Raw genomic sequence first — 27,248 nt, forward strand, 5'->3', positions numbered from 1 at the left:
ATGCCAAAAAGGCTTAACAATGCTGAAAGAAACATTCTTTTATTTTTTTAAGGACAGAATTGTTCAATAACAAAACAATTGAATACAGATTGAATGCCAAACCTACTGCTCACAATGACATCACTTTAACATTTAAGTCATTTTGGTGACTTAAATTTTACCACCAAAGTGCTTGGCAGACAGCTAATTGAGAGCAAACTTATTCTGGATAAGTAAATAAGGTGCAATGATTTGTGTTGGATCCAGTTCTATCTTTCATGCTATTTCTAAATTACATCCCACAGAGAAACTGTTAGGACTGAGTATATTTCTATGAAGCTTGAATAAAGAGATCTGAGCCCCCAAGGGCTCGTGCCGATTTGAGTAACACGAGAGCTCACACGTGAGATTTGCTCAGCCCACAGCATTTCCTTTTCCTGTTTTCGTGCTCTTTTTAATTTTGCTTGGTTTTTTCCTTGGTTTTTTTTTTTTTTTTATTAGGTTTTGTATAAATGTTAAAAATTCTGTTTAGAATCTGACAGGTGGTCACTATATTCACGTTCTCCATGTTGCAGCTATTTTCATAATTGGAAAAAACCTCTTCTTCCCTTGCTGTAAGAAGAAACTGTTTCTTCCTTTTGTGCCTGAAATCAGGCACTGATTTCAGGCATTAATCAGGCATTAATTCTTACGAGATATCATTCTAAGGGTAAAGGAAGAAAAATCGGTCATTAGAGAAAATATTGAACTCAAAGAAAATGCAAAAAAAAAAAAAAAAAAAACAGCAAAAAGAGTGGAAATGAGTTAAAACATGACTTACCTTTTCAGCAATGAGGAGTTGTACTCACAGGCAGAAGGAGTGGGGTGAAAACTCAAACGATATTTCAGTACTGACCATAAACAAAATGTCTGATAGATGACAGTTGAAAAGTCAGCTAGAAAACATGCATGCAGGCCCCCTTTCACTTCTGGTCGAGATAAATTAATTTTTCTAAGAAAAGCACGAGCAAAATGCTCACAGCAAGAGCACTCGCAGGTGCTTTTGCTGTGAGCTGAGATTTCATCATGGTATCTTGACTTCAACTTAACAGCCTTAACTTATTTTGTGAAAAACTTCAAAATAGTTTATCATATCTTCTATTTCTAATTTTGGAGACAATCTAGTTAACACAAGGTTCATTACAAATGACTGAAGCCAATAAGCAAACAATGTTTCTGAATTTTTAATGTATTTTTAGCCACTCTTTGCAGGTACTATTATTATTGCTACTGAAATTTCCAGCTTTAGAAGTCAGGTTATTGGACTAAGGCTTCATGTTTTTAAAATTCTTATCATGAACAGATATATTATGAGATGGAAAACCTCACAGCATCAATGTAGCTATAAGTCAGTTTTTATTACCTGATCGACTGAATAAGTCAGAGTTTATCTGAGTGTAGCTTAGAAGTTATTACATTAGAAGTTTTGATATCATTATTCTGACTTGAAAAGAAAGTAGAGTGAATCAGTTCTTTGTCCAAATCAGATTTAATGGCATTTACATACATAGTTTTTCAAATTTCACAAAAATTCCAAATTCCTCAAAAAAAAAAAAAAAAAAAAACCTACGCACGCTCCAATTCATGCATGTGGTCCAAAAACTCTCTCATGAAAAAGTTAATATCCAAGTGAGATTAGCACTAACAATTTTTTTTATAACTTTTATCTTTACCTACAAATCTAATAAGGGCTCAACTGGAAATTCTGAGGTTGATTGGATCCTTATAGGTTTTACTAAAGCTATTATAAAAGCATGATACTATTTCATTGGGAAAAAGCTCAGAGCAAAAATCTTATTAAATAGTATGAGCAGCATTTGAAGTGCCTGGTCAATAAGTTGTTTCAATATAGAGTAACGAAATTCACAAGACCTGCAACACCATATTTAGTTCTTCACTAAAGCAAGTTCAAATAAAGTAAAAGAGCGGTTATAGGAATCCTGTTGAGTTGAGGAAAAATTTTGCTTTGTTTTTAGAAAAGGATTTCAGGCACTAAAAAGACATTAAATAAGTTACAGTGAAGGTTTCAGCAAAAGTATCACAAAAACACATGCAGTATGGAGAGATGGGTATTTAGTATACATTTATGGAGAGATGGGTATTTAGTATACATTTATGGAGAGATGGTTATCTAAACATTCATTGAGAGTCAGGTATTTACTATATATTTACCAAGAGATGAGTATTTGCAATATACAGTGGACCTCAACTTTATGATATTACTCTGTTCCAGAGACACCATCATATAGTGAACCCAACAGGAACCCAATATAATGGATATTGTACATAATGATTTTTAAAAATTGATTAAAACTAATATATTGATTAAAGCACAACACAAAAAATTACTTCATCTAAAAGAGGCAAAACAAAACAAGCAGTCAACACATTTACAAAGGCTGCTATTGGCTGAGAGGAAGGACCACATGCTCTGGTCGGAGACAACTGTTAAGTTAAGCCCATCGTAAAAAGTGAAATAAGTAGGTGCCATAAGCTTAATGTGGTCACTGGTTAGTAGAATCAGCTGCTTCATAGAATCAATTTTCAGAAAACCAATTCAAATCAATGCACTACACTTTCATCGTTATTATGTGTTGGATTATAATAATCAATTTTGAACACCTTTGTGATATTTCTGGAGGTCGCGACCATAAAACAATTCGCAATTTCCGGTTTATTGACTTTTCTGTTAGCCCAATCTATTATAAACGAGCAGTAAACTATCTTACTGCATTTGCAATAGTACTGATAGCTGGAATTCTGTAGGTTTTTACACTGATATTATGGTGAAATGCGTTTCCCCTTCCATGGAATCTTCAATCATATAAAAAACAAATAAATTTTCATAATATTCTCTTCATTCCTACTTTTTAATTTTCGTAAACTTGTTATTCTATCTCACTTGAGCATATTGTGTTAGTTACAATTTGTGCCGTGTTCTTCGTTATTGATTCCTTATCATTTTAATTAAGCTATATAACGCTTACATACATAGCTTAACAGTAATTAGGCTATGTATGCAAGTGTAAATTTATTTTTATTTTGTTAACCTTTGGAACATATTCTTCCGATTTTCATGCATCATTTAATTTTGTGAATTGGCAAAGTAATAAAGCATAAATTTGTGCTTTATATCTTTACTTTTATAGCCTGTGGATAATATTCCTCCTATTTTTGTTTATCAGAATCTTGATTTAATAGAATTAAAATTCAACAAGCAAACAGTAATCATAATAACCGGCACTTACCACGTATCATACAGTGAAAGTGAACCAATTGTAAAGCGAGGTTCCACTGTATATTAATGGAGGTGTAGATCTATACGATTATAGAGACCATTTCATATTTTTTACTTCAGATAATTTCGGTATTAGTGACTTTGGTGATCCTGGAGGCAATATGAGTTAGAGTCGTTTTTATTTGCCTTCTGGATACATTAACATTAACAAGGGCACATGTGCAAGAAAGCAAGCTTATCTAGCATCAGCCAAAAAAACACACACACACACACACACACACACACACACACACACACACACACACACACACACACACACACACACACACACACACACACCTTCTCATTTCACCCATCCACTCGCTCCAAATGTTTTACTAGTTCTGCTTGAATCTGTTTAAGCTATCAAGTTCTACAATGACAGATGGAAGTTTGTTCCAGCAATCAACCATTCGCTGGCTAAAGACAAATTTCTGCACATCTATCCTACAACTGCATTTCCTCAATTTGAATTTATGCCCTCTCAGGCGATTATTCTGAACAAGAGGAAGAAACCCATCAGCATGCTCAAACCATTCAAGGCTTTATACACCTCAATCAGATCACCTCGCAGATGCCAAGTCTCCAGACACTGTAATTTGCAAAACTTAAGCCTTTCTTCGTAAGAGCAACCCATTGTTCCATTCACTAATCTTGTTGCCCTTCTCTGTACTCGTTCCAACAGCTCTACATCCTTCTTAAAATGAGGCCTCCAGACCTGTATACAGTACTCACGGTGTGGCCTGACCATTGCCTTATACAAGGGGATAATCACCTCCTTATCCCTGCTAGAAAAATTCCTGTATATCATTGACAAGACACTCTTGCAGACCGTCTGCAATGCTCAGAAAACTTCATATCTGCCTGCACCATTACCCCCAGGTCAATTTCACTCTCTACCACTGTCAGTGTAGTACCACAGAGTTTACGTTGCTCTGGGGTTGCTGTTTCCCATATGTAGTACTTTACATTTGTCAATGTTAAACTTTAGTTGCCACCTCTCAGCCCATCTGCTCAACTTTTCTAGATCCTATTGCAGCAACGTATTGTCTTAGTGTCATTAACAACCCTGCCGACCTTCGTATCGTCTCCAAACTTGGACATTAAGCCTGACATACCATCATCAAGTTTTTTTGGAGTTTGAGAACGAGATTAGCCTGTGCGGACGTAGCTTTTTGCCACTCCTGGAACAGAGAAGTTTTTCTCTGATTTATTTTCTGTTTTATTAGCTTAAATTGGCATATTAACTTATTTTCTAGAGCAGCTTTATATTCCTAGTTACGATACTTAGTTTAAAGTTTAACTTAGATAGAGATTTTGTAGGTATTACTTAGTATCGGTAAGGGCATCAAATCCACGTGTTACAAGTTGCAGTTCCGTTGAACGAGATGTTTTTTTTTTTTTTTAACCATATTTAGCCGATTTATTAACCAACTGTTATATCAAATTATTTTCTGTAAGTAGCTAGTCAGGATCCTTAGTTTTTTCTGAATTGAGACAGCGAGATTTGGAAGTTAATCGATACTTAAGTGTCCGTAGATTTACCATTCGTAAATTTCCGCCATTGTTACGCGATACAAAATATCTCGAACTAGATAACATAAGCTTAGTATAGTATAGTACATAACATAATATTGTCAATTATTCAGTAAATCTATTAATCTTGTTGAACTTCATTGCCAATTAAATTGTACTTTTAACTATATACATATAACGACTTAGATTACGTAACATAAATAATTAGCAAAAAATAAATAATTAATACTTAACTTGATACGGAAGTTATATAAAGGGATTTCATAGATAACACTCGATACTAAAACATAAATATAGCGTTATAACTGTGTTGGGATACAAGTTTAGTGTTTTAATTTTGTACTGAAATTTAAATTTTATTGAAATTAAATCGAAATCATGACTCAGACCAGAGCAGAAAAGCAAAAGGCTCAAGCTAATGGGAGTGCTGTGGCTCAGGAGAGAACTGAGGGGGGCAGTTGCCCTCTGAATCACAGCCTTTTAAAATGCACTATTTGCTTGATGTTTGTGGAGCAGTCAGATACGGGACATGATACTGCCATGTGGGATGTCTTTGCATGTGCGCGATGCAAGGAGTGTAAGGAAATCAGGCGACAATCCAGCATTGTTATGGGTCTATATGAGAGCTTGAAAGACAGGGTGGATGCCCTCAAAGGATTAAAAGTAAGGGGCCCATCAAGCTCTCAGCTGCCCACACCAACGCCAGAGCTTGCACTTGGGCGTCAAGCAACACAGCGGCAGCCCCCAACGCAGAATGCGCTGATCCTAAAGGAACTAGTAGTTGTTGGTGACTCTATTGTGAGGGAAACGGGGGAACGTGCTTTGTAAAAAGGATACGTGGACAGGACCAGGATATGTCTGCCAGGGGCAAAGGTTGATGACGTTGTAGAGCGGATATCATCTTTTAAGGGCACAAAAGGTGATATAGTTGTACACGTTGGCACTAATGATATTAAGAGTAGGAGACCGGCGGAATTACTTAACAAGTACAGGTCACTGTTGGAAAAAAGCCGTGAATTAGGGTTGAATTTGAAAGTGTCTGCAATTCTGCCCAGACACGATAGGAGGGAGCATATGATGAGAGCCCTCTCATTCAATTCGGTCCTGGAAAGATTGTGCAAGGCTCAAGGGGTAGAATTTTTTTCAGCCTGGTCTGTACTTGTTAACAGGAGAGACTGCTTCTACAGGGATGGGATGGGATACACTTAAATAGAAAGGGTGGAAGAATGTTTGCTGATGCTATCGAGGCAGTGTTAGGTGGGTCGGAAAACTGATAGATTGGGGGGATACAAGGATTAATACATTAACAGTAGCCACTGGCAGAGGTGAAAGTGATTCTTGCACTGCTTCTATTGGAATGAGTAGCAGCTTGGAAAATAAGATGCAGGATATTTCAGTCTGCTGGGAGTCATTCGGGTACAAGTAAACACATGGGTTGAGTTAGGGTAACTAAGAAAAAGAACAGGTGCATGTATACTTGCGTGTACACCAATGCTAGGAGTTTGGTAAATAAATTTGATGAATTTGAGGTATTGCTCAAAGCATCAAAGGCAGATACTGTTGGGATATCAGAGATGTGGTGTCACACAGATATAAGTAATGCAGAACTGGAATTTGGGGAGTACAACGTCTACAGAAAGGATAGACAGGATAGGAAGGGAGGAGGGGTTATGCTATTAGTTAAGAAATACATAAAATCCAAGGAAGTGAAGCCAGTTGACATTGCTGGACAGTGCAGTGTTGAGTCAGTTTGGTGTGACATAAGCATTGGGAAATCAAAATTAAGAGTAGGAGTGTGCTATAGGCCTAATGACTCTGATGAGTATAATAAGAAACTGTACAGGGAAATAGAGTGGGCCAGTAAATCAGAGAGTCTTATAATGGGGGATTTTAATTTCCCAGATATTGACTGGAATTTGTGGATTGATCACTCACACACTAGCAAGGCTTTTGTGGATTTATTGGATGATTGTTTTCTAAATCAGCATGTTCGGGAGGCAACTAGAGTGAGCAATACTCTTGATATGATTAATAGTAGTGATTCTTCATGCATTAAGAATCTGCAGATAAAGGAACGACTAGGTGGCAGTGATCACAGTGTGCTGAAGTGGGATTTACTCGAGGAGGTAACTACCATCAGGGGTAAAGGGAAAGGTTATTGTTTTCGTAAAGGTGACTACAATGGTCTGAGACAGTATTTAAATTCTATACAGTGGGACCAACTGATGATGTTATCAACAGCAAACTCAAAATGGCAAGCATTCAAAGAACTTATCTTGGAAGCTACTAGGCTTTACATACCAACTAAGAAATATTGTTCAAGGTTCAGGCCTAAATGGATGTCAGATGAACTAATGAGACATATGGCAGAGAAGAATAATGCATGGGATACCTATAAATTAACATGTGACACAGAAGCCTATGATAGATATAAGTTGATCTGTAACCAAATTACAAAAGAGTTTAGGCAGGCGAAGGCAGATTACGAGAAATCTTTAGAAAGGGATGTAAAGAAAAACAGCAAGGAGTTCTTTACTTAAGTAAACTCTAGAAGGAAGGGTATGAATCAGATTGGTCCACTTGATATCGATGGTTCAACTGTTCATGATCCTGCTCAGGTAGCTAACAAACTAAATCAATATTTTGCATCTACATTCACACATGAGGAGTTATTCAGGAAGGGGAATGCCATAGATGAAGTAAACACTGGCAGTGAGCTAGATGATATTGTAATAATTGAGAGTAAAGTGGAGGAGAAATTGTTGAAGATAAATACAAGAAAGGCACGTGGGGTGGATGGGATCTATCCAGTTATATTAAAGGAAGCAGCAAAGGAAGTAAGCAATCCATTAGCCATAATTATAAGAGCTTCCTTGGACTCAGGGGAGGTACCCACATACTGGAGATGTGCAAATGTAACCCCAATTCACAAAGGAAGATCAAAGGCTGACACAAGTAATTATAGACCTGTGAGTTTAACTTCTGTTCCAGGAAAATTAATGGAGGCACTGGTTAAAGAAGCACTGCAGGATCATCTAGACAATACTTCAGTTATAGCTTGGATACAGCATTGTTTTGTTAAGGGGAAGTCTTGCCTGACCAATTTGATTGGATACTATGATGTAGTCACAAAAGAATTGGATGCAGGGAATACCTTTGATATTATATATTTGGATCTTAGAAAGGCTTTTGATACTGTTGCACATGGAAGACTGCTTCACAAATTGGAGCAGTGTGGCATTGGTGGCAAATTGTTGCTATGAATAAAGGGATGGTTGAGTGGCAGAAGACAGAGAGTGATAATTAACGGACAAATGGACACTGCTCATCGTGGACTAATGTTATTAGTGGAGTCCCTCAGGGTTCAGTGTTGGGTCCACTGTTGTTTTCTGTATTTATAAATAATATTTATGATGGCATTTCAAGCTTAATGTCCAAGTTTGCAGATGATACAAAGGTTGGCAGGGTTAATAAGGACGCTACTGACGCTATGCTGCTGCAACAGGATCTGGAAAGGTTGAGCAGATGGGCTGAGAGGTGGCAAATGAAGTTTAACATTGACAAATGTAAAGTACTACATATGGGAAACAGCAACCCCAGAGCAACGTATCAACTCTGTGATACTACACTGACAGTGGTAGAGAATGAAAAGGACCTGGGGGGATTTTGCAGGCAGATATGAAGTTCTCTGAGCAGTGCAGACGGGCTGCAAGAGTAGCTCATGGTGTCTTCTCAATGATATACAGGAATTTTTCTAGCAGGGATATGGAGGTGATTATTCCCTTGTATAAGGCAATGGTAGGCCGCGCCTTGAGTACTGTATACAGGTCTGGAGGCCTCATTTCAAGAAGGATGTAGAGCTGCTGGAACGAGTACAAAGAAGGGCAACAAGGTTGGTGAACGGAATGAAGGGTTGCTCTTACAAAGAAAGGCTTAAGTTTTGCAAATTACAGTGTCTGGAGACTAGGCACCTGCAAGGTGATCTGATAGAGGTGTATAAAGCTTTGAATGGGTTGAGCATGCTCAATGCTGATGGGATACTGCCTCTTGCTCAGAATAATCACCTGAGAGGGATTAAATTCAAATTGAGGAAAGACAGATGTAGGATAGATGTGCGGAAATTTGCCTTTAGCCAGCGGGTAGTTGGATGGTGGAACAGACTTCCATCCCTTGTTGTGGAAGTTGATAGCCTAAATAAATTTAAGGCTCAGCTGGACAGGTATTTCGAACGAACGGAGGGGTGAAGTGGAAGTGGTTATTTTTTATTTATTTTATTTTTTTTTTTTTTATTTTTATTTTTTTTTTTTTTGGCTGATGCTGCATAAGCTTGCTTTCTTTCATCAAATGCCTCTACTAATGCTAATGCTAATCAATATCATTAATGAATACAGAAAAAAACAATGGACCCAAATGAATCCTGGGGGACTCCACTAATAACATTAGTCCATCAAGAGCAGTGTCCATTGATTACCACTCTCTGTCTTCTCCCACTCAACCGTCCCTTTATCCATAGCAGCAATCTGCCTCCAATGCCACACTGCTCCAATTTGTGCAGCAGTATCAAAAGCCTTCCAAAGATCCAAATATATGATATCAAAATTATTCTTTGAGTCCAGTTCCTTTGTGACTATGTCATAGTATCCGATCAAATTGGTCAGACAAGACTTCCCCTTAAGAAACCCATGCTGTGTCCCAGCTATAAATGAAGTCTTGTCTAGATGATCCTGCAATGCTTCTTTAACCAGTGCCTCCATTAATTTCCCTGTTCCAGAGAAATTAATGGAGGCACTGGTTAAAGAGGAAGCTGTCATAATTGTGGCTAAGGGTTTGCTTACTTCCTTTGCTGCCTCCTTTAATATAACTGGATAGATTCCATCCACGCCAGGTGCCTTTCTTATGTTTATCTTTAACAATTTCTCCTCCACTTTACTCTCAGTTATTACAAGATTATCTAGCTTACTGCCAGAGTTTAATACACCTCTGGCAGTCCCCTTCCTCATGTGTGAATGTAGATGCAAAATATTCATTTAGTTTGTTAGCTACCAGAGCAGGATCATCAATAGTTGAACCATCAATATCAAGTGGACCAATCTGATTCATCCCCTTCCTTCTATAGTTTACATAACTCTTTGCTGTTTTTCTTTGCATACTTTGCCAAAGATTTCTCGTAATCTTCCTTTGCTTGCCTAACCTCCTTTGTGAGTTGGTACAGAGCAGCTTATAGCTATCATAGGCTTCTGTGTCACCTGTTAATTTATATGTATCCCATGCATTTTTCTTCTCTGCACATGTCTAATTAGTATACACCTAACATATGCTCAGGGGATTTAAACTGCACAAGATTAGCTGTGATGGCTTGCCCACAGAAGTTCCATGTTAAATTATTCTCATGTTATGCCTGATTACATTCATTATTTTACCATAATTTTGGATGCATCTGAACTCCAACTGCTGTTGTTGTTTTATTAGAGGTTTATTGGCACAAGGAATTTGAATCAAATTTTTTGTGACTGGTTCAATATTAGCTGATTAGGGATTATTATATAAATTTATACAACTCAAGCAGTGAAACAGTTTGTAAAAATTTCTATCATTACCAAAGAGTGTGTGTGATCAGGATCAGAGATAAAGCTGGATTTCTGGGTAGTTGATTATAGAGAATTCAACAAGGTTGTGTTTTATTATCAGCTAGTACTGCCAAATTGGCCGAGCATGATTTTCCATAATTTAAAAAAAAAAAAAAAAAAAGCCATAAGCTAGATGGAAATGGACAATAAGGAATCTGCCAGAACCACTTGTTTTGCATGAAACCACAAAGTTATCTACTTCTGACACTCAAAAAACTTGAGATCAGGTATTTGTAAGCAGGAGGAAAATAGGATTTTTCCCCAAAAACAAGCATTTTTGTAAAAAAAAAAAAAAAAAAAAAACAGGAGATTTTTCCGAAAAAGCAGTAGCTTTTTTTATGAAGTCCACACTACACTAGAAGTTAAATTTAACTGGCAAATTATAGATTTTATATAAAAAACCACAAGAGGATTGTTTATGATTAAGTACACTTATAAGCATGATGACAATTAAGCTTAATGATTGATGGTACTTCAACTTAATATACTAATCAAGACAAACAAAAGCTTGTCTCCATGTTTTACACAGTTTCATCCCTTACATGTAATCATCCAATTTTTTTGGCACATTACAAAGAATAGTTTGTATCAGTGTGTCTAACCTACGGCCCATGAATAATATTTATACGGCCCGCCCAGAAAGTGAACTAAAATAGCATTTTAGAGAGTCGCGCCACGAGTGTACAGGCATGCAAGCATCAAGCTCGACTGTATCAAATGTGTATATGTCGTCCATTGCAGTCGTATATACGCTAAATATAGTTATGTATGCATCAATCTTTTCATGTTGTGAAATTCTACTATGTTGATATAACTTGTTCATTTTATTGAATTATTATTAATTTGTGTTGAATTTGATCTGAAAGAGGAATGTAGATTTCGGTTGTCGTGTTTTTAATCGAAGGTGGACTGAAGACTATTTCTTCATTGAGTACGACGAAAAAGCAGTATGTTTGTTGTGTAAGGATACTGTATCACTTTTTAAAGAACATACTGTAGTTTGTCTCAACAAACAATTATGCAAAGAGTAAAAGATATTGGAAAAAATTTTTTCCAACAACTTTTGGAAAGCATAAAACAAATGAAATATTTTGGTGTGGCACTGGATGACAGTACTGATGCAAACAACACAGCCCAACTCCTTATCTTCATGCCTGGAATTAATGATAATTTTGTACCAATTGAAGGTTTAGCTGACCTACAGAGTATGCACGGAACGTATTATAGGTAAATCTTTTTGAAATTTTTTGCCAATCTATTGAAAAGTTAGGATTAGGATAGAATATTAAAAACCTGGTAAGAGTCGCAACTGGCAGTGCAAAAAATGATTGGTAAAAACATTGGCGAGTACAGTGGTCTCCGACAGTTTTTAAATTCTGTACAGTGGGATCAACTGACGATGTTACCAACAGTAAATTCTAAGTGGGAAGCATTCAAGGAATTAATCGTGGAAGCTACTAAAAGTTTCATACCTATTAAGAAATATTGTTCAAGGTTTAGGCCTAAATGGTTGTCAAATGAACTAATGAGACTCGTAACAGAGAGCAAAAATGCATGGGATGCATATAAATTATCAAGCGACTCAGAAGCCTATGGCAGATATAAGTTAATCTGTAATCAGGTCATAAAGGAGGTTCGGCAGGTGAAGGCAGATTACAAGAAATCCTTGGCAAAAGATGCTAAGAAAAACAGCACGGATTTCTTTACTTATATAAACTCTAAAAGGAAGGGGATGAATCTGATTGGTCCACTTGACATTGATGGTTCGACTGTTGATGATCCTGCTCAGATAGCAAACAAAAAACTGAAAGAGTATTTTGCATCTACATTCACACATGAGGAATTATTAAGGTTTGAAAATGGCAGAAGGTTATCAAATTGTAGCAAGATACTTAATGATTTTGTAATAACTGAGAGCAAAGTGGAAGAGAAATTGTTGAAGTTAAACATAAGAAAAGCACCTGGGGTGGATGGGATCTATCGTTATATTAAAGGAGGCGGCAAAGCAACTAAGCAAACCCTTAGCCATAATTATGAGAGCATCCTTGGACTCAGGGGAGGTTCCCACGGACTGGAGATGTGCAAATGTATCCCCAATTCACAAAGGGGGATCGAAGGGTGACACGAGTAATTACAGACCAGTTAGTTTAACTTCTGTTCTAGGTAAAATAATGGAGTCGCTGGTTAAAGATGCATTGCAGGATCATCTAGACAAGACTGCAGCAACAATTCAGACACAGCATGGGTTTGTTAAGGGAAAGTCTTGTCTGACAAATTTGATAGGATATTATGATGTGGTTACAAAGGAACTGGATGCGAAAAATAATTTTGATATCATATATTTGGATTTCAGGAAAGCTTTTGACACTGTTGCGCATGGAAGACTATTGTACAAATTGGAGCAGAATGGTATTAAGGGTAAGTTGCTACAATGGATAAAAGGATGGTTAAGTGCTAGAAGACAGAGGGTGGTAATCAATGGGTGCTGCTCTTCTTGGACTAATGTTATTAGTGGAGTCCCACAGGGTTCGGTGTTAGGTCCACTGTTGTTTTGTATATTTATCAATGATATTGATGAAGGTATATCAGGCTTAATGTCAAAGTTTGCAGGTGATACAAAGGTTGGCAGGGTTGTTAATGACAGTAATGGCAGTGTGCTACTGCAACAGGATCTAGATAATTTGGGCATATGGGCTAAGAAGTGGCAACTGAAGTTTAACATTGACAAATGCAAAGTACTACATATGGGTAGAAGTAACCCCAGAGAAACGTACCAACTGTGTGGTACTACACTTAAGGTGGTAGAAAATGAAAAAGACCTGGGAGTAATTGTGCAGGCAGATATGAAGTTTTCTGAGCAATGCAGACAGGCTGCCAGGGCAGGTCATGGGGTTTTGTCAATGATATATAGGAATTTTGCTAGCAGGGAAAAGGAGGTGATTATCCCTCTGTATAAGGCAATGGTCAGGCCACGGCTTGAGTACTGCGTACAGGTCTGGAGGCCTCATTTTAGGAAAGATGTAGATTTACTTGAGTGTGTACAGAGAAGGGCAACAAGATTGGTGAGGGGAATGAAGGGATCCTCTTACCAAGAGAGGCTTAAGTTCTGCAAATTGCAGTGCCTGGAGACTAGGCACCTGCGCGGTGATCTGATTGAGGTATATATAAGGCCTTGAATGGGTTGAGCACGCTGAATTCTGATGGGATCCTTCCACTTGTTCAGATTACGAATCTAAGGGAGCATAAATTCAAATTAAGAAAAGACAGATGTAGAATAGATGTGCGGAAATTTGCCTTTAGCCAGCGGGTGGTTAATTGCTGGAACAAACTTCCATCTGTCGTTGTGGAAGTTGATAGGCTGAATAAATTTAAGGAGGAACTGGACAGGCATTTGGAGGGAATGGTGTGTGTTTTTTTTTTTTTTTTTTTGGCTGATGCTGCATAAGCTCATACATTTGCTTTCTTGCATCACATGCCACCACCACCACTACTACTACTACATTGGGCTCATGGATAGAATAACCAAGAAAATGATAGATATTGGAGCTGAACTGCCAATTGGAATTCACTTCATTGTGCATCAAGAAGTTGTGTGGGAATGTATTGGATCTCCAACACATTATGAATGTGGTTATTTCAACTGTAAATTTTATAAGATCACAAGGCCTTAATTATCGTATATTTCAGTAGTTTATTTCAGAAATTGAAATGTAATTTTACACAGTGCAATGAGATGGCTTAGTTGTGGCAAAGTGCCATATTGTTTCTTTAAACTGCATCATGAAATTGATATTTTTATGACAGAAAAAGGAAAACCAATAAAACAACTATCAAATATGGAGTGGCTGTTTGATCATGCAATTCTTACAGACATTTCTAGTCCTTTAAGTGCTCTTAATTCAAACTACAAGGAAAAGGAAATTGGACTCTGATTTGTATGGTGACATCAAATTGTTTCAGAATACGCTGCTATTATTTAAATTCCAAATTGAGCAAGGCAATTTAGTTCACTTTGAATGTTGTACCGAGCTAACAGAAAAACATATTTCCAAAGAATCGTTGCCTATTTGTTATTACAATTAGTTATTTTGTTATTACAATTAGTTTTTGACAAGTTTGAAAGTCGATTTGCTGATATGAGATCCCATGACATAAGATTGTTTGAGAATCCATTTACTTCTATGGCTGAAAACTTGTATGGTGACATCCCAGCTTGCAATTTGAACTTACTGATCTTCAAGCCAAAACATGGTTCAAAAATAAGTATATGGAATGCAAAAATAAACTACTTGAATTCTAAAAGGCTCTCCCATCTGAAGATTTTCCACTAATAAAAGAAAATGCCATGAAAATGCTACTTTGTTTGGACCAAAGTATGTTTGCGAGCAAATTATTTCACGCATGAAATCAAATAAATATTTAAAAAGAAAGAGAATAGCAGATGAGCATCTTCATTCCATATTGAGAATTGGCATCACAAATTTTCAAACAAATTTTGAACAATTATCTAAAAACATTTAGCCTCAATCATCTCATTAAATGTTAAGTTTTGTTCAGTAAATGTTGTGTATTCTTTGTAATAAAATTTTTGAATATTTTCCATTTTAGGGGTATCATTACATTTATTTATTCACCTTAATATTGAAAAGCAGTGATCCTTTTCAGGTGTAAATTTTCTCAAGTGAACAGTTAAAAGCAAAAGTAAGGTATTAAAAAAAAAAAAAAAGAAAAAAAAGTAAAGTATGTTTTTTAAAAAAATGCAAAAGTAAAGTATTTAAAAAACAAAGGTAAGTCATATTTTTTAATTTTAATAAAATCTAAAAAACAAATCACTGACAGATTGTTGCACATAAAAGTGTTGGGAATTTCCATTTTTTATATATAGCCTGAAAATAAAAAACAGTAACATAAAAATAGAAATTTCCTTTTACATGTAACAGGATAGGGAAAATGAAACACACTAATTTTCTCTAATCACTAAGTGCAGCCCGCAAAAGAAAGCTAATTTTCAATATGGCCCTTGTACTGGAAAATTTGGACACCACTGGTTTGTATGAATGAGATTCTTTTGCTAGCCATGAATGGCTACTGGGAGGCTGTTTTTCATATCATATAAGAAAACTCTTTTGAACTTGAGTGACCTTTGAGTTTTCAAAAAGAGAAAAATGCACAGCTGCTCCATGCAATGTAAATTACCATTACCATTCTTTTGTTTACAGTAAGTGTGACCCAACTACCTAAAACACAAAATTCACAAATACTGATCAACAAAAACTTCTATTCAGTGCTTGGCATGTTTTATTAAGTACAAAATACACAAACTAATAGCTTGATTTAGTGAAATTACTTTTAATTACTGTGTGCATGTGTGTGTATATAATAATTTTCTGTGTGCCGAAAAATGAAGAAATGTGGGGGAGTTACTCCAATTAACAAAAAAAAATATTCAAAGTATTTAAATAAAATATTCCTGAATTCAAAAACTAGAGAGCACATGATATACAAAACTATATCTGAAGTTAAAAAATGAAGTCATCACAATCAAAAAAAATTAAGATAATTAACAGAAAGTTTAACAAAGAGTAAAAGTTTTATTTTATTATGAATGTTACCAAAGCATTCGGCAGGAATGTCCGGCCACATACTCCACATGGTAGAAGCTGCAGGGATATATCAAGTGTACTATCTCCACCTACAAATGGATATAAAAACTTAAAATAAAACAGACTGCTGAAAATGTTACTTACACACACACACACACACACACACACACACACACACACACACACACACACACACACACACACACACACACACACACACACTTTTCCATTATTGTTAAAGGCACATAAAGGTAAACTGCAGCCATTATCAACCCATTGCAGGATGGAGGCCTCCTCAACAATTCATGCTGAGGGAAATGGACTAAAATCTGCCATGCTGGTCCACTGCAGGTTGGCAGATCGACCGTATTTAGCAGTCAGGGGCTTGAACCCCGGTCTACTCAAAGAGCATGTGCTACTGCACTTCCGCTTCTGACCACTCGGCTACGGAGGCCAGTTAAGGCACATATGTTGTTGTTAACAGGAGAGATTGCTTCTACAGCGATGGGATACACTTAAATAGAAAGGTTTCAAGAATATTTGCTAATGCTATCGAGGCAATGTTAGGTGAGTTGGAACACTGCTAGCTTGGGGGGATTCACAGACTGAGATTAACAGTAGTTACAGGCAGAGGTGGAAATAAGTAGCCCAGAAAGCAAGCTGCTGGCGATTTCAGGAACTGCTGGGGGGGGGGGGGTCATGAAAAAAGTAAATAAAATGACTCCGTTAGAGTCTTTTTATTTAGAGTAAGAACAGGTGCATGTATACTTATATTTACACCGAGGCTAGAAGTATACTAAATAAATTTGATGAATTTGAAGTGCTGGTCAAGACAACCCAAAGGCAGACGTTCTCGGGATATCACAGACATGGTGTCACACAAATAAAAGGACAGAGGACAGTTGGACAGACAACTTGAGTAGTCGAGACCGCTAATTTTCGTAACATTGGACAAATGCTAATAATTTATTTAAATTTTTCCTTGTACAGTTTATTTTAAAAGTTTATTTTAAATCCATAATGAGATCGCAGATCTCATTATGGATTTAAAATAAACATTAAGGCTATTTTTGGAAATTTGAGCAATATTAAATTTTAAGAATATTATATATTTTATTTTAATCCAGAAGAATTCTCTTACCAGGGGGTTTTCTTCAAGAACAGCTGCATCCGGGTGAGGTGTAATTTAGAAGGTAATGAAATAGCAATTATATGGAAGAAGGACAAAAGAAAAAAGCCAGCTTTTGTCCATCTTACAAAAATTAGCAGGTGTCGATTACTCAAGTTGCCTGTCCAACTGTCTAATAAAGTTTCGAGACTTTAGGAGCTCCACATATTTTTTTACTCTATGTCAGATAAAAGGAATGCAGAATTGGAATTTGGGAAGTGCAATATGTACAGAAAGGATAGACAGAATAGGAAAGGATAGGTTATGCTGTTAGTTAAGAAACACAAGATCTAAGGAAGTGCATCCAGTTGACATAGATGGACAGTGCAATGTTGAGTCATTTGGTGTGACATAACACTGGGAAACCAAATATGAAGGTTGGAGTTTGTTATAGGCCTGCTGACTCTGATGAGTACAATAAACAATTATACAGAGAAATAGTGTGGGCTAGTAAAACAGAGTGTCTTATAATGGCGGATTTTAAGTAACCAGATATTGACAACAACATGTGGGTTGGTCTCTCGTACACTAGCAAGGCTTTTGTAGACTTATTGGATGATTATTTTCTACAGCAACATGTTCAAGAGGCAACCAGAGGGAGTAATACTCTTGATCTGATTATCAGCAGTGATCATTCATGCATTAAGAATTTGCAGATAAAGGAACCACTAGGTTCCTTTATCTGCAAATGATCACATCTGCACAATGATCACAATGTGCTGATGTGGGAATTACTTAAAGATGCAACTACCATCAAGGCTAAACGAAAAGGCTTTTGCTTTCGTAAAGGTGACTAGAGGTCTCAGACAGTTTTTAAATTCTGTGGGATCAACTGATGATGTTACCAACGCTGAATTCTAAATAAGAAGCCTTCGGAGACTTAATTTTGGAGGCTACTAGGCTTTTCATTCCAACCAAGAAATACTGTTGAAGATTTAGGCCTAAATGGATGTCAGATGAATTAATGAGGCTTGTGGCAGAGAAGAATGCATGGGATGCATATGAAGTATCAGGTGACACAGAAGCCAATGGCAGGTATAAACTAGACTGTGATCAAATCACAAAGGAGGTTAGGCAGGCGAAGGCAGATTACGAGAAATCTTTGGCAAAGGTGCAATGAAAAACAGAAAAGAGTTCTTTTCTTGTGGAAACTCTAGAAGGAAAGGGATGAATCAGATTGGACCACTTAACGTTGATGGGTTGACTATTGATGATCATGCTCAGGTAGCTGATAAACTGGATAAGTATTTTGCATCTACATTCGCACATGAGAAGTTATTCAACGAGGCAAGTACCAGAAGTTTATCAAATGCTAACAGGGAGCTAAGTGATTTTGTAATAACTGAGAGCAAAGTGGAGAATAAATTGTTGAAGTGAAACATAAGGCACCTGGGGTGGACGGGATCTATACAGTTATATTAAAGGAGGCAGCAAAGGAAGTAAGCAAACCCTTAGCCATAATTATGAGAGCTTCCTTGGACTCAGGGGAGGTCCCCATGGAGTGGAGGTATGCAAATTAGCATTTAGCATTAGTAGAGGCATACGATGCAAGAAAGCAAGCTTATGCAGCATCAGCAAAAAAAAAAAAAAAAAAAAAAAAAAGCTCCGATTTCACGACTCCGTTCATTCCAAATAACTGTCCAGCTCAGCCTTAAATTTATTTAGGCTATCAACTTCCACAACAAAAGATGGCAGTCTATTCCACCAATCAACTACCCGCTGGCTAAAGGCAAAGTTCCGCACATCCATCCTTCAGCTGTCTTTCCTGAATTTGAATTTATGCCCTCTCAGGCGATTATTCTGAGCAAGAGGAAGAATCCCATCAGCTTTGGGCATGTTCAAACCATTCAAGGCTTTATATACCTCAATCAGATCACCTCACAGGTGCTTAGTCTCCAAGCACTGTAATCTGCAAAACTTAAGCCTTTCTTCGTAAGAGCAACCCTTTGTTCCATTCACTAATCATGTTGCCTTTCTCTATACTCGTTCCAACAGCTCTACATCCTTCTTAAAATGAGGCCCCCAGACCTGTATACAGTACTCGAGGTGTGTCCTGACCATTGCCTTATACAAGGGGATAATCACCTCCTTATCACCAAATGTATCACCAATGCAGAAAGGGGAGTTGAAAAGGTGATAGAAGTAACTACAGACCTGTTAGTTTAACTTGTGTTCTGAGGAAAATAATGGAATTCACTGATTAAAGAAGCATTGCAGGATCATTAGCATTAGCATTAGTAGAGGCATTTGACGCAAGAAAGCAAGCTTATGCAGCATCAGCCAAAAAAAAAAAAAAAAAAAAAAAAAAGTAACATAAATAAATAAAAGTAACCACTTCCACTTCACCCCTCTGTTCGTTCGAAATACCTGTCCAGCTGAGCCTTAAACTTATTTAGGCTATCAACTTCCACGACAAGGGATGGAAGTCTGTTCCACCCACCAACCACCCGCTGGCTAAAGGCAAATTTCCGCACATCTATCCTACATCTGTCTTTCCTCAATTTGAATTTATGCCCTCTCAGGTGATTTTTCTGAGCTAGAGGAAGAATCCCATCAGCATTGAGCATGCTCAAACCATTCAAGGCTTTGTACACCTCTATCAGATCACCCCGCTGGTGCCTAGTTTCCAGACACTGTAATTTGCAAAACTTAAGCCTTTCTTCGTAAGAGAACCCCTTTGTCCCATTCACCAATCTAGTTGCCCTTCTCTGTACTCGTTCCAGCAGCTCTACATCCTTCCTGAAATGAGGCCTCCAGGCCTGTATACAGTACTCTAGGTGTGGCCTGACCATTGCCTTATACAAGGGAATAATCACCTCCTTATCCCTGCTAGAAAAATTCCTATATATCATTGACAATACACCATGAGCTACTCTTGCAGCTCGTCTGCACTGCTCAGAGAACTTCATATCTGCCTGCACCACCACCCCCAGGTCCCTTTCATTCTCTACCACTGTCAGTGTAGTACCACAGAGTTGATACGCTGCTCTGGGGTTGCTGTTTCCCATATGTAGTACTTTACATTTGTCAATGTTAAACTTCATTTGCCACCTCGAAGCCCATCTGCTCAACCTTTCCAAATCCTGTTGCAGCAGCATAGTGTCAGTAGTGTCCTTGACAACCCTGCCAACCTTCGTATCGTCTGCAAACTTGGACATTAAGCCTGATATACCATCATCAATATCATTTATAAATACAGAAAACAATAAAGGCCACAATACTGAACCCTGAGGGACTCCACTAATAACATTAGTCCACGATGAGCAGTGTCCATTGATTACCACTCTCTGTCTTCTCCCCCTCAACCACCCCTTTATCCATAGCAGCAACTTGCCTCCAATGCCACACTGCTCCAATTTGTGCAGCAGTCTTCCATGTGCAACAGTATCAAAAGCCTTTCTAAGATCCAAGTATATAATATCAAAGTTATTCCCTGCATCCAGTTCTTTTGTGACTACATCATAGTATCCAATCAAATTGGTCAGGCAAGACTTCCCCTTAACAAAACCATGCTGTGTCCTAGCTATAACTGAAGTCTTGTCTAGATGATCCTGCAGTGCTTCTTTCACCAGTGCCTCCATTAATTTTCCGGGAACAGAAGTTAAACTCACAGGTCTATAATTACTTGTGTCAGCCTTTGATCCCCCTTTGTGAATTGGGGTCACATTTGCACATCTCCAGTCAATGGGTACCTCCCCTGAGTCCAAGGAAGCTCTCATAATTATGGCTAAGGGTTTGCTTACCTCCTTTGCTGCCTCCTTTAATATAACTGGATAGATCCCATCCACCCCAGGTGCCTTTCTTGTGTTTATCTTCAACAATTTCTCCTCCACTTTGCTCTCAGTTATTACAAGATTCTCTAGCTTACTGCTAGAATTGAATACACCTCTGGCATTCCCCTCGCTGAATAACTCCTCATGTGTGAATGTCGATGCAAAATATTCATTTAGTTTGTTAGCTACCCGAGCAGGGTCATCAACAGTTGACCCATCGATCTCAAGTGGACCAATCTGATTCATCCCCTTCCTTCTAGAGTTTACATAAGTAAAGAACTCTTTGCTGTTTTTCTTCGCATCCCTTGCCAAGGATCTCTCGTAATCTGCCTTCGCCTGCCTAACCTCCTTTGTAACTTGGTTACAGATCAACTTGTATCTATCATAGGCGTCCGTGTCACGTGTTAATTTGTATGTATCCCATGCATTTTTCTTCTCTGCCATATGCCTCATTAGTTCATCTGACAACCATTTAGGCCTAAACCTTGAACAATATTTCTTAGTTGGTATGTAAAGCCTAGTAGCTTCCACGATAAGTTCTTTGAATGCTTCCCATTTTGAATTTGCTGTTGGCAATATCATCAGTTGATCCCACTGTATAGAATTTAAATACTGTCTCAGTCCATTGTAGTCGCCTTTACGAAAGCAATACCCCTTCCCTTTACCCCTAATGGTAGTTACCTCTTTGAGTAACTCCCACTTCAGCACACTGTGATCACTGCCACCAAGTGGTTCATTTATCTGCAGATTCTTAATGCATGAAGAATCACTACTGATAATCAAATCAAGAGTATTACTCCCTCTAGTTGCCTCCCGAACATGCTGATGTAGAAAACAATCATCCAATAAATCCACAAAAGCCTTGCTACTGTGTGAGTGACCAGCCCCCAAATTCCAGTCAATATCTGGGAAATTAAAATCCCCCATTATAAGACTCTCTGATTTACTGGCCCACTCTATTTCTCCGAACAGTTTCTTATTATACTCATCAGAGTCATTAGGCCTATAGCACACTCCTACTCTCAATTTTGATCTCCCAATGCTTATGTCACACCAAACTGACTCGACACTGCACTGTCCAGCGATGTCGACTGGCTTCACTTCCTTGGATTTTATGTGTTTTTTAACTAATAGCATAACCCCTCCTCCCTTCCTATCCTGTCTATCCTTTCTGTAGACATTGTACTCCCCAAATTCCAGTTCTGCATTTCTTATATCTGTGTGACACCACGTCTCTGAAATCCCCACAATATCTGCCTTTGATGTTTTGAGCAATACCTCAAATTCATCAAATTTATTTACTAAACTCCTAGCATTGGTGTACACACAAGTATACATGCACCTGTTCTTTTTCTTAGCTACCCTAACACAACCCATGTGTTTACTTGTACCCCAATGATTCCCCGCAGTCTCTGAAATATCCTGCATCTTATTTTCCAGGCTGCGGCTCATTCCAATAGAAGCAGTGCAAGAATCACTTTCACCTCTGCCAGTGGCTACTGTTAATCTATTAGTCCTTGTATCCCCCCAATCTAGCAGTTTTCCGACCCACCTAACATTGCCTCGATAGCATCAGCAAACATTCTTGCACCCTTTCTATTTAAGTGTATCCCATCCCTGTAGAAGCAGTCTCTCCTGTTAACAAGTACAGACCAGGCTGAAAAAAATTCTACCCCTTGAGCCCTGCACACTCTTTCCAGGGCCGAATTGATTGACAGGGCTCTCATCATATACTCCCTCCTATCGTGTCTGGGCAGAATTGCAGACACTTTCAATTTCAACCCTAATTCACGGCTTTTTTTCATCAGTGACCTGTACTTGTCAAGTAATTCCGCCGGTCTCCTACTCTTAATGTCATTAGTGCCAACGTGTACAACTATATCACCTTTTGTGCCCTTAAAAGATGATATCCGCTCTACAACGTCATCAACTTTTGCCCCTGGCAGACATACCCTGGTCCTATTCCACCTATCCTTTTTACAAAGCATGTTTCCCGTTTCCCTGACAATAGAGTCACCAACAACTACTAGTTCCTTTGGGACCAGCGCATTCTGCCTTGGGGGTTGCCGCTGTGTTCCGCGATGACCAAGTGCAAGCTCTGGCATTGGTGTGGGCAGCTGAGAGCTTGATGGGGCCCCTCACTTGTAATCCTTCGAGGGCATCCACCCTATCCTTCAAGCTCTCATATAGGCCCATAACAACGCTGAGTTGTCGCCTTATCTCCTTACACTCCTTGCATCGCACACACACAAAGACATCCCCCATGGCAGTATCATGTCCCATACTTGACTGCTCCGCAAACATCAAGCAAATAGTGCATCTTACAAGGCTGTGATTCAGAGGACAACTGCCCCCCTCAGTTCTCCCCTGGGCCACAGCATTCCCATTAGCTTGAGCCCTTTGCTTTGCTGCTCTGGTTTGAGTCATGATTTAGATTTACTTTCAATAAAATTTCAATTTCTGTACAAAATTAAATCCTAAACTTGTATCCAAACACAGTTATAACGCTATATTTATGTTTCAGTAACGAGTGTTATCTACGGAATCCCTTTATATAACTTTCGTATCAAGTTATGTATTAATTATTTGTTTTTACTAATTATTTATGTTACGTAACCTAAGTGTTTATATGTATAATTAATTATGTTAAATAAAATTAATTATATTACGTTTGTAATCTAAGTCGTTATATGTATTTATTTAAACGTACAATTTAACTGCTAACGAAGTTCAACTAACGCTATCTAGTACGGTATATCGTATCACAAAGGCGGGAAAATTACGAACGGTTAGCGGAGTTGAAACACGTGGAAACCTTTACCGATACTTTTATGCAATTACAAGGCCGAGTAAAGAATAAATACACCAAATTAATCAGAAAATCACCAAATAATGTTATACTACTAAATTTAAATCAAAAGTTTTAGAAAAACAATAATTTCAAATCAATAAATAAGAAAAATCCACTTAGCGGCTTTGAAAACGACCGTCTCTAGTAGCCTCGTCAGCAGACTCCCTAGACAAGACTGCAGTAATAGTTATTAACAGTAATAACAGCATGGGTTTGTTAAAGGGAGGTCTTGTCTGACCAATTTGATTGGATACTATGATGTGGTCACAAAGGAACTGAATGCCGAAAATAATTTTGGTATCATATACTTGGACTTCAGGAAAGCTTTTGATATTGTTGCACATGGAAGACTGTAGTATAAATTGGAGAGGTATGGCATTAAGGGTAAGTTGCTACAATGCATAAAGGGATGGTTGAGTGGGAGAAGACAGAGTAGTAATCAATGGACACGCTCTTCATGGACAAATGTTATTAGTAGAGTTCCCCATGGTTCAGTTGTTGGGCCCATTGTTGTTTTCAGTATTTATCAATGATATTGATTAAGGTATATTAGCATTAGCATTAGTAGAGGCATTTGATGCAAGAAAGCAAGCTTATGCAGCATCAGCCAAAAAAAAAAAAAAAAAAAAACCCACTTCCACTTCACCCCTCTGTTCGTTCAAAATACCTGTCCAGCTGAGCCTTAAACTTATTTAGGCTATCAACCTCCACCACAAGGGATGGAAGTCTGTTCCACCAACCAACCACCCGCTGGCTAAAGGCAAATTTCCGCACGTCTATCCTACATCTGTCTTTCCTCAATTTGAATTTATGCCCTCTCAGGTGATTTTTCTGAGCTAGAGGAAGAATCCCATCAGCATTGAGCATGCTTAAACCATTCAAGGCTTTATACACCTCTATCAGATCACCTCGCTGGTGCCTAGTCTCCAGACACTGTAATTTGCAAAACTTAAGCCTTTCTTCGTAAGAGCACCCCTTTGTTCCATTCACTAATCTTGTTGCCCTTCTCTGTACTCGTTCCAGCAGCTCTACATCCTTCTTGAAATGAGGCCTCCAGACCTGTATACAGTACTCTAGGTGTGGCCTGACCATTGCCTTATACAATGCAATAATCACCTCCTTATCCCTGCTGGAAAAATTCCTGTATATCATTGACAATACTCCATGAGCTACTCTTGCAGCCCATCTGCACTGCTCAGAGAACTTCATATCTGCCTGCACAACCACCCCCAAGTCCCTTTCATTCTCTACCACTGTCAGTGTAGTACCACAGAGTTGATACGTTGCTCTGGGGTTGCTGTTTCCCATGTGTAGTACTGTCAGGTTTAATGTCCAAGTTTGGAGATGATACAAAGGTTGGCAGGGTTTTTAACAACAGTAAAGACAGTATGCTATTCCAACTGGATCTAGATAAGTGGGGAAAATGGGCTGAGAAGTGGCAACTGAAGTTTAACATTGACAAATGCAAATTATTGCATATGGGTAGCAATAACCGAAAAGAAACGTATCAACTGTGTGGTACTACATTCAGGGAAGTGAAAAAGACTTTTGGGTAATCGTGCAGATTATTTCCTAGAATATGAATTTACTTGTAAGATATTGTAGTTCATTATTAAGGTCGTAATGTGTGGAACTGTATTTTATAGCATTGTAAATTTGATTATAAAGGACTGCTTTTTTTGTGTTAAGGGGGTGATGCGATTCAAAGTGTAAGTATTTGCCCATGTGAGTATTTTTTCTGAAAATTCTTGTTCCTAGTTTTGTATCGCTTCTGTATATAGTGAAGTTTAGAAAATTAATTTGTCTATTTTCTTCTAATTCCAGGGTATATTTTAATCTATTATGCATGGAATTAAGAGGCGCCTCCGTAGCCAGGTGGGAAGGAGCAGCAGTGCATAGCACAGGCTTCTTGATTAGACCGGGGTTCGAGCCCGTCGCCACCAAATACGGAGGATGTGGAAAGGTCAGGGAATGACCACCGCATATCCCGGAGCAATATGGCTTTAGTTGCTAATGCTCCTAAAAACCAAATAACTAACTAACTAACAAGCATGGAATTAAATTTAGTGAAAAGATTATTTATTGTGGATTTGTGCCCTATTAAGAGGATATCGTCAGCGTATCGTATAAATAATTTAATATCTGGGGGGTATGGTTGTAATATATGATTTTCTACGAAGGCTAGGTAAATTTCAGATGGGGGGATGAGATCCCTAATCCCATAGGTAAACCATAGGTTTGCTGGTAAATCTAGTTAAGAAATCGGAAGTATCTGGCATCTAATAGAAAGGTTGTGAGCTCTAGTATGCTATTAATTGAGAGGGAAGTGCGATTGGATAAGGTTTTGTCGTCTGTTAAGAAATTACGAAGGTTTGTAATGTTCACGGCAAATGTACATTAGTGTACAATGAGACTACATCAAAAGATGCTAGGATGTCATCATTGGTTATTGTGATAGAATTTATTTTTTCTAAGGTTTGGTAGGTATTGTTTACTTTAAGTTTCGAAAATCTGGTGAGGGGGGAGATAATTTTGACCAGGAAGGAAGATAAATTAGTGAAAGCTGATTTGCTGAAGGATATTATGGATCTTAGTGGGTGGTTGGATTTATGGAGTTTGGTAATACCAAACATATGCGGTAGAATATTGTTTCGGATGCAAATCTGTTGAAGGGTGTATAAATTAATTTCATTGTTGGATCTTAATTTCCTTAAAATAATGTCAAGCTTATTTTTATGTTTGGAAATAGTATATGTGTTATCCAGTTTGTATGTATCTGAATCAGAGAGTATAGATTCCATTTTTTCTATATATGTGCTTTTGTTTATAATTACTATGGAATCACCTTTGTCAGCTTTCTGGACTATAATACAGTGAAACTTCCCTTTAACGGACAGCCATGGGGAACGAAAATGTGTCCGTAGAGAGAAGTGTCCACTAACAAGAAGTCTGAGGGAGAAAAAAAAAAAAGAAAGAAAGAAAAATCGTTAAACGTTTAATGTAAAATTAAAATATATACAGATTTTGAACAATATTTTTGTAAATAATATACAATTACATACACAAGAGATAAAGAAAAATTGTTAAACGTTTAATGTAAAATTAAATTAAATTATATACAGATTTTGCACAATATTTTTGTAAATAATATACATACAATTGTGCTATGCATATTATGACTATCTTAAGAAAAATGCATACAGTAATCACTTATTTTCTTCTGCACCTTCTTCCGGCTGATAATTTTGTTTTCAACATTTGTTTGGAGTGAAGAAACCATCGAAAGTCCTTCAGTATCTTCTTCAGCTGCGAAAAACATTTTTAAACGATTGATTTGTATGAGCGCTTCTTCTATTTTCATCGGTGGTTCGCCGTTAATATGTTCTTCGACAGAA

At 37.7% G+C, this 27,248-nt stretch overlaps 1 protein-coding gene across 1 annotated transcript in view; it reads right to left on the bottom strand.

The window, feature by feature from the left end:
- Positions 1-27,248, bottom strand: part of LOC150084470 (uncharacterized) — a 428,998-nt gene that overhangs the window by 306,180 nt on the left and 95,570 nt on the right. The window contains exon 3 of the mRNA XM_090375238.1: positions 16,071-16,150. Within this exon, the coding sequence (XP_090231364.1) occupies positions 16,071-16,150 (80 nt within the window). The remainder of the gene's footprint in view (positions 1-16,070; positions 16,151-27,248) is intronic.

This window comes from Mastigoproctus giganteus, chromosome 6 (assembly GCF_048544385.1).
Source record: "Mastigoproctus giganteus isolate SK-2022 chromosome 6, ASM4854438v1, whole genome shotgun sequence".
Taxonomy (NCBI): domain Eukaryota; kingdom Metazoa; phylum Arthropoda; class Arachnida; order Uropygi; family Thelyphonidae; genus Mastigoproctus; species Mastigoproctus giganteus.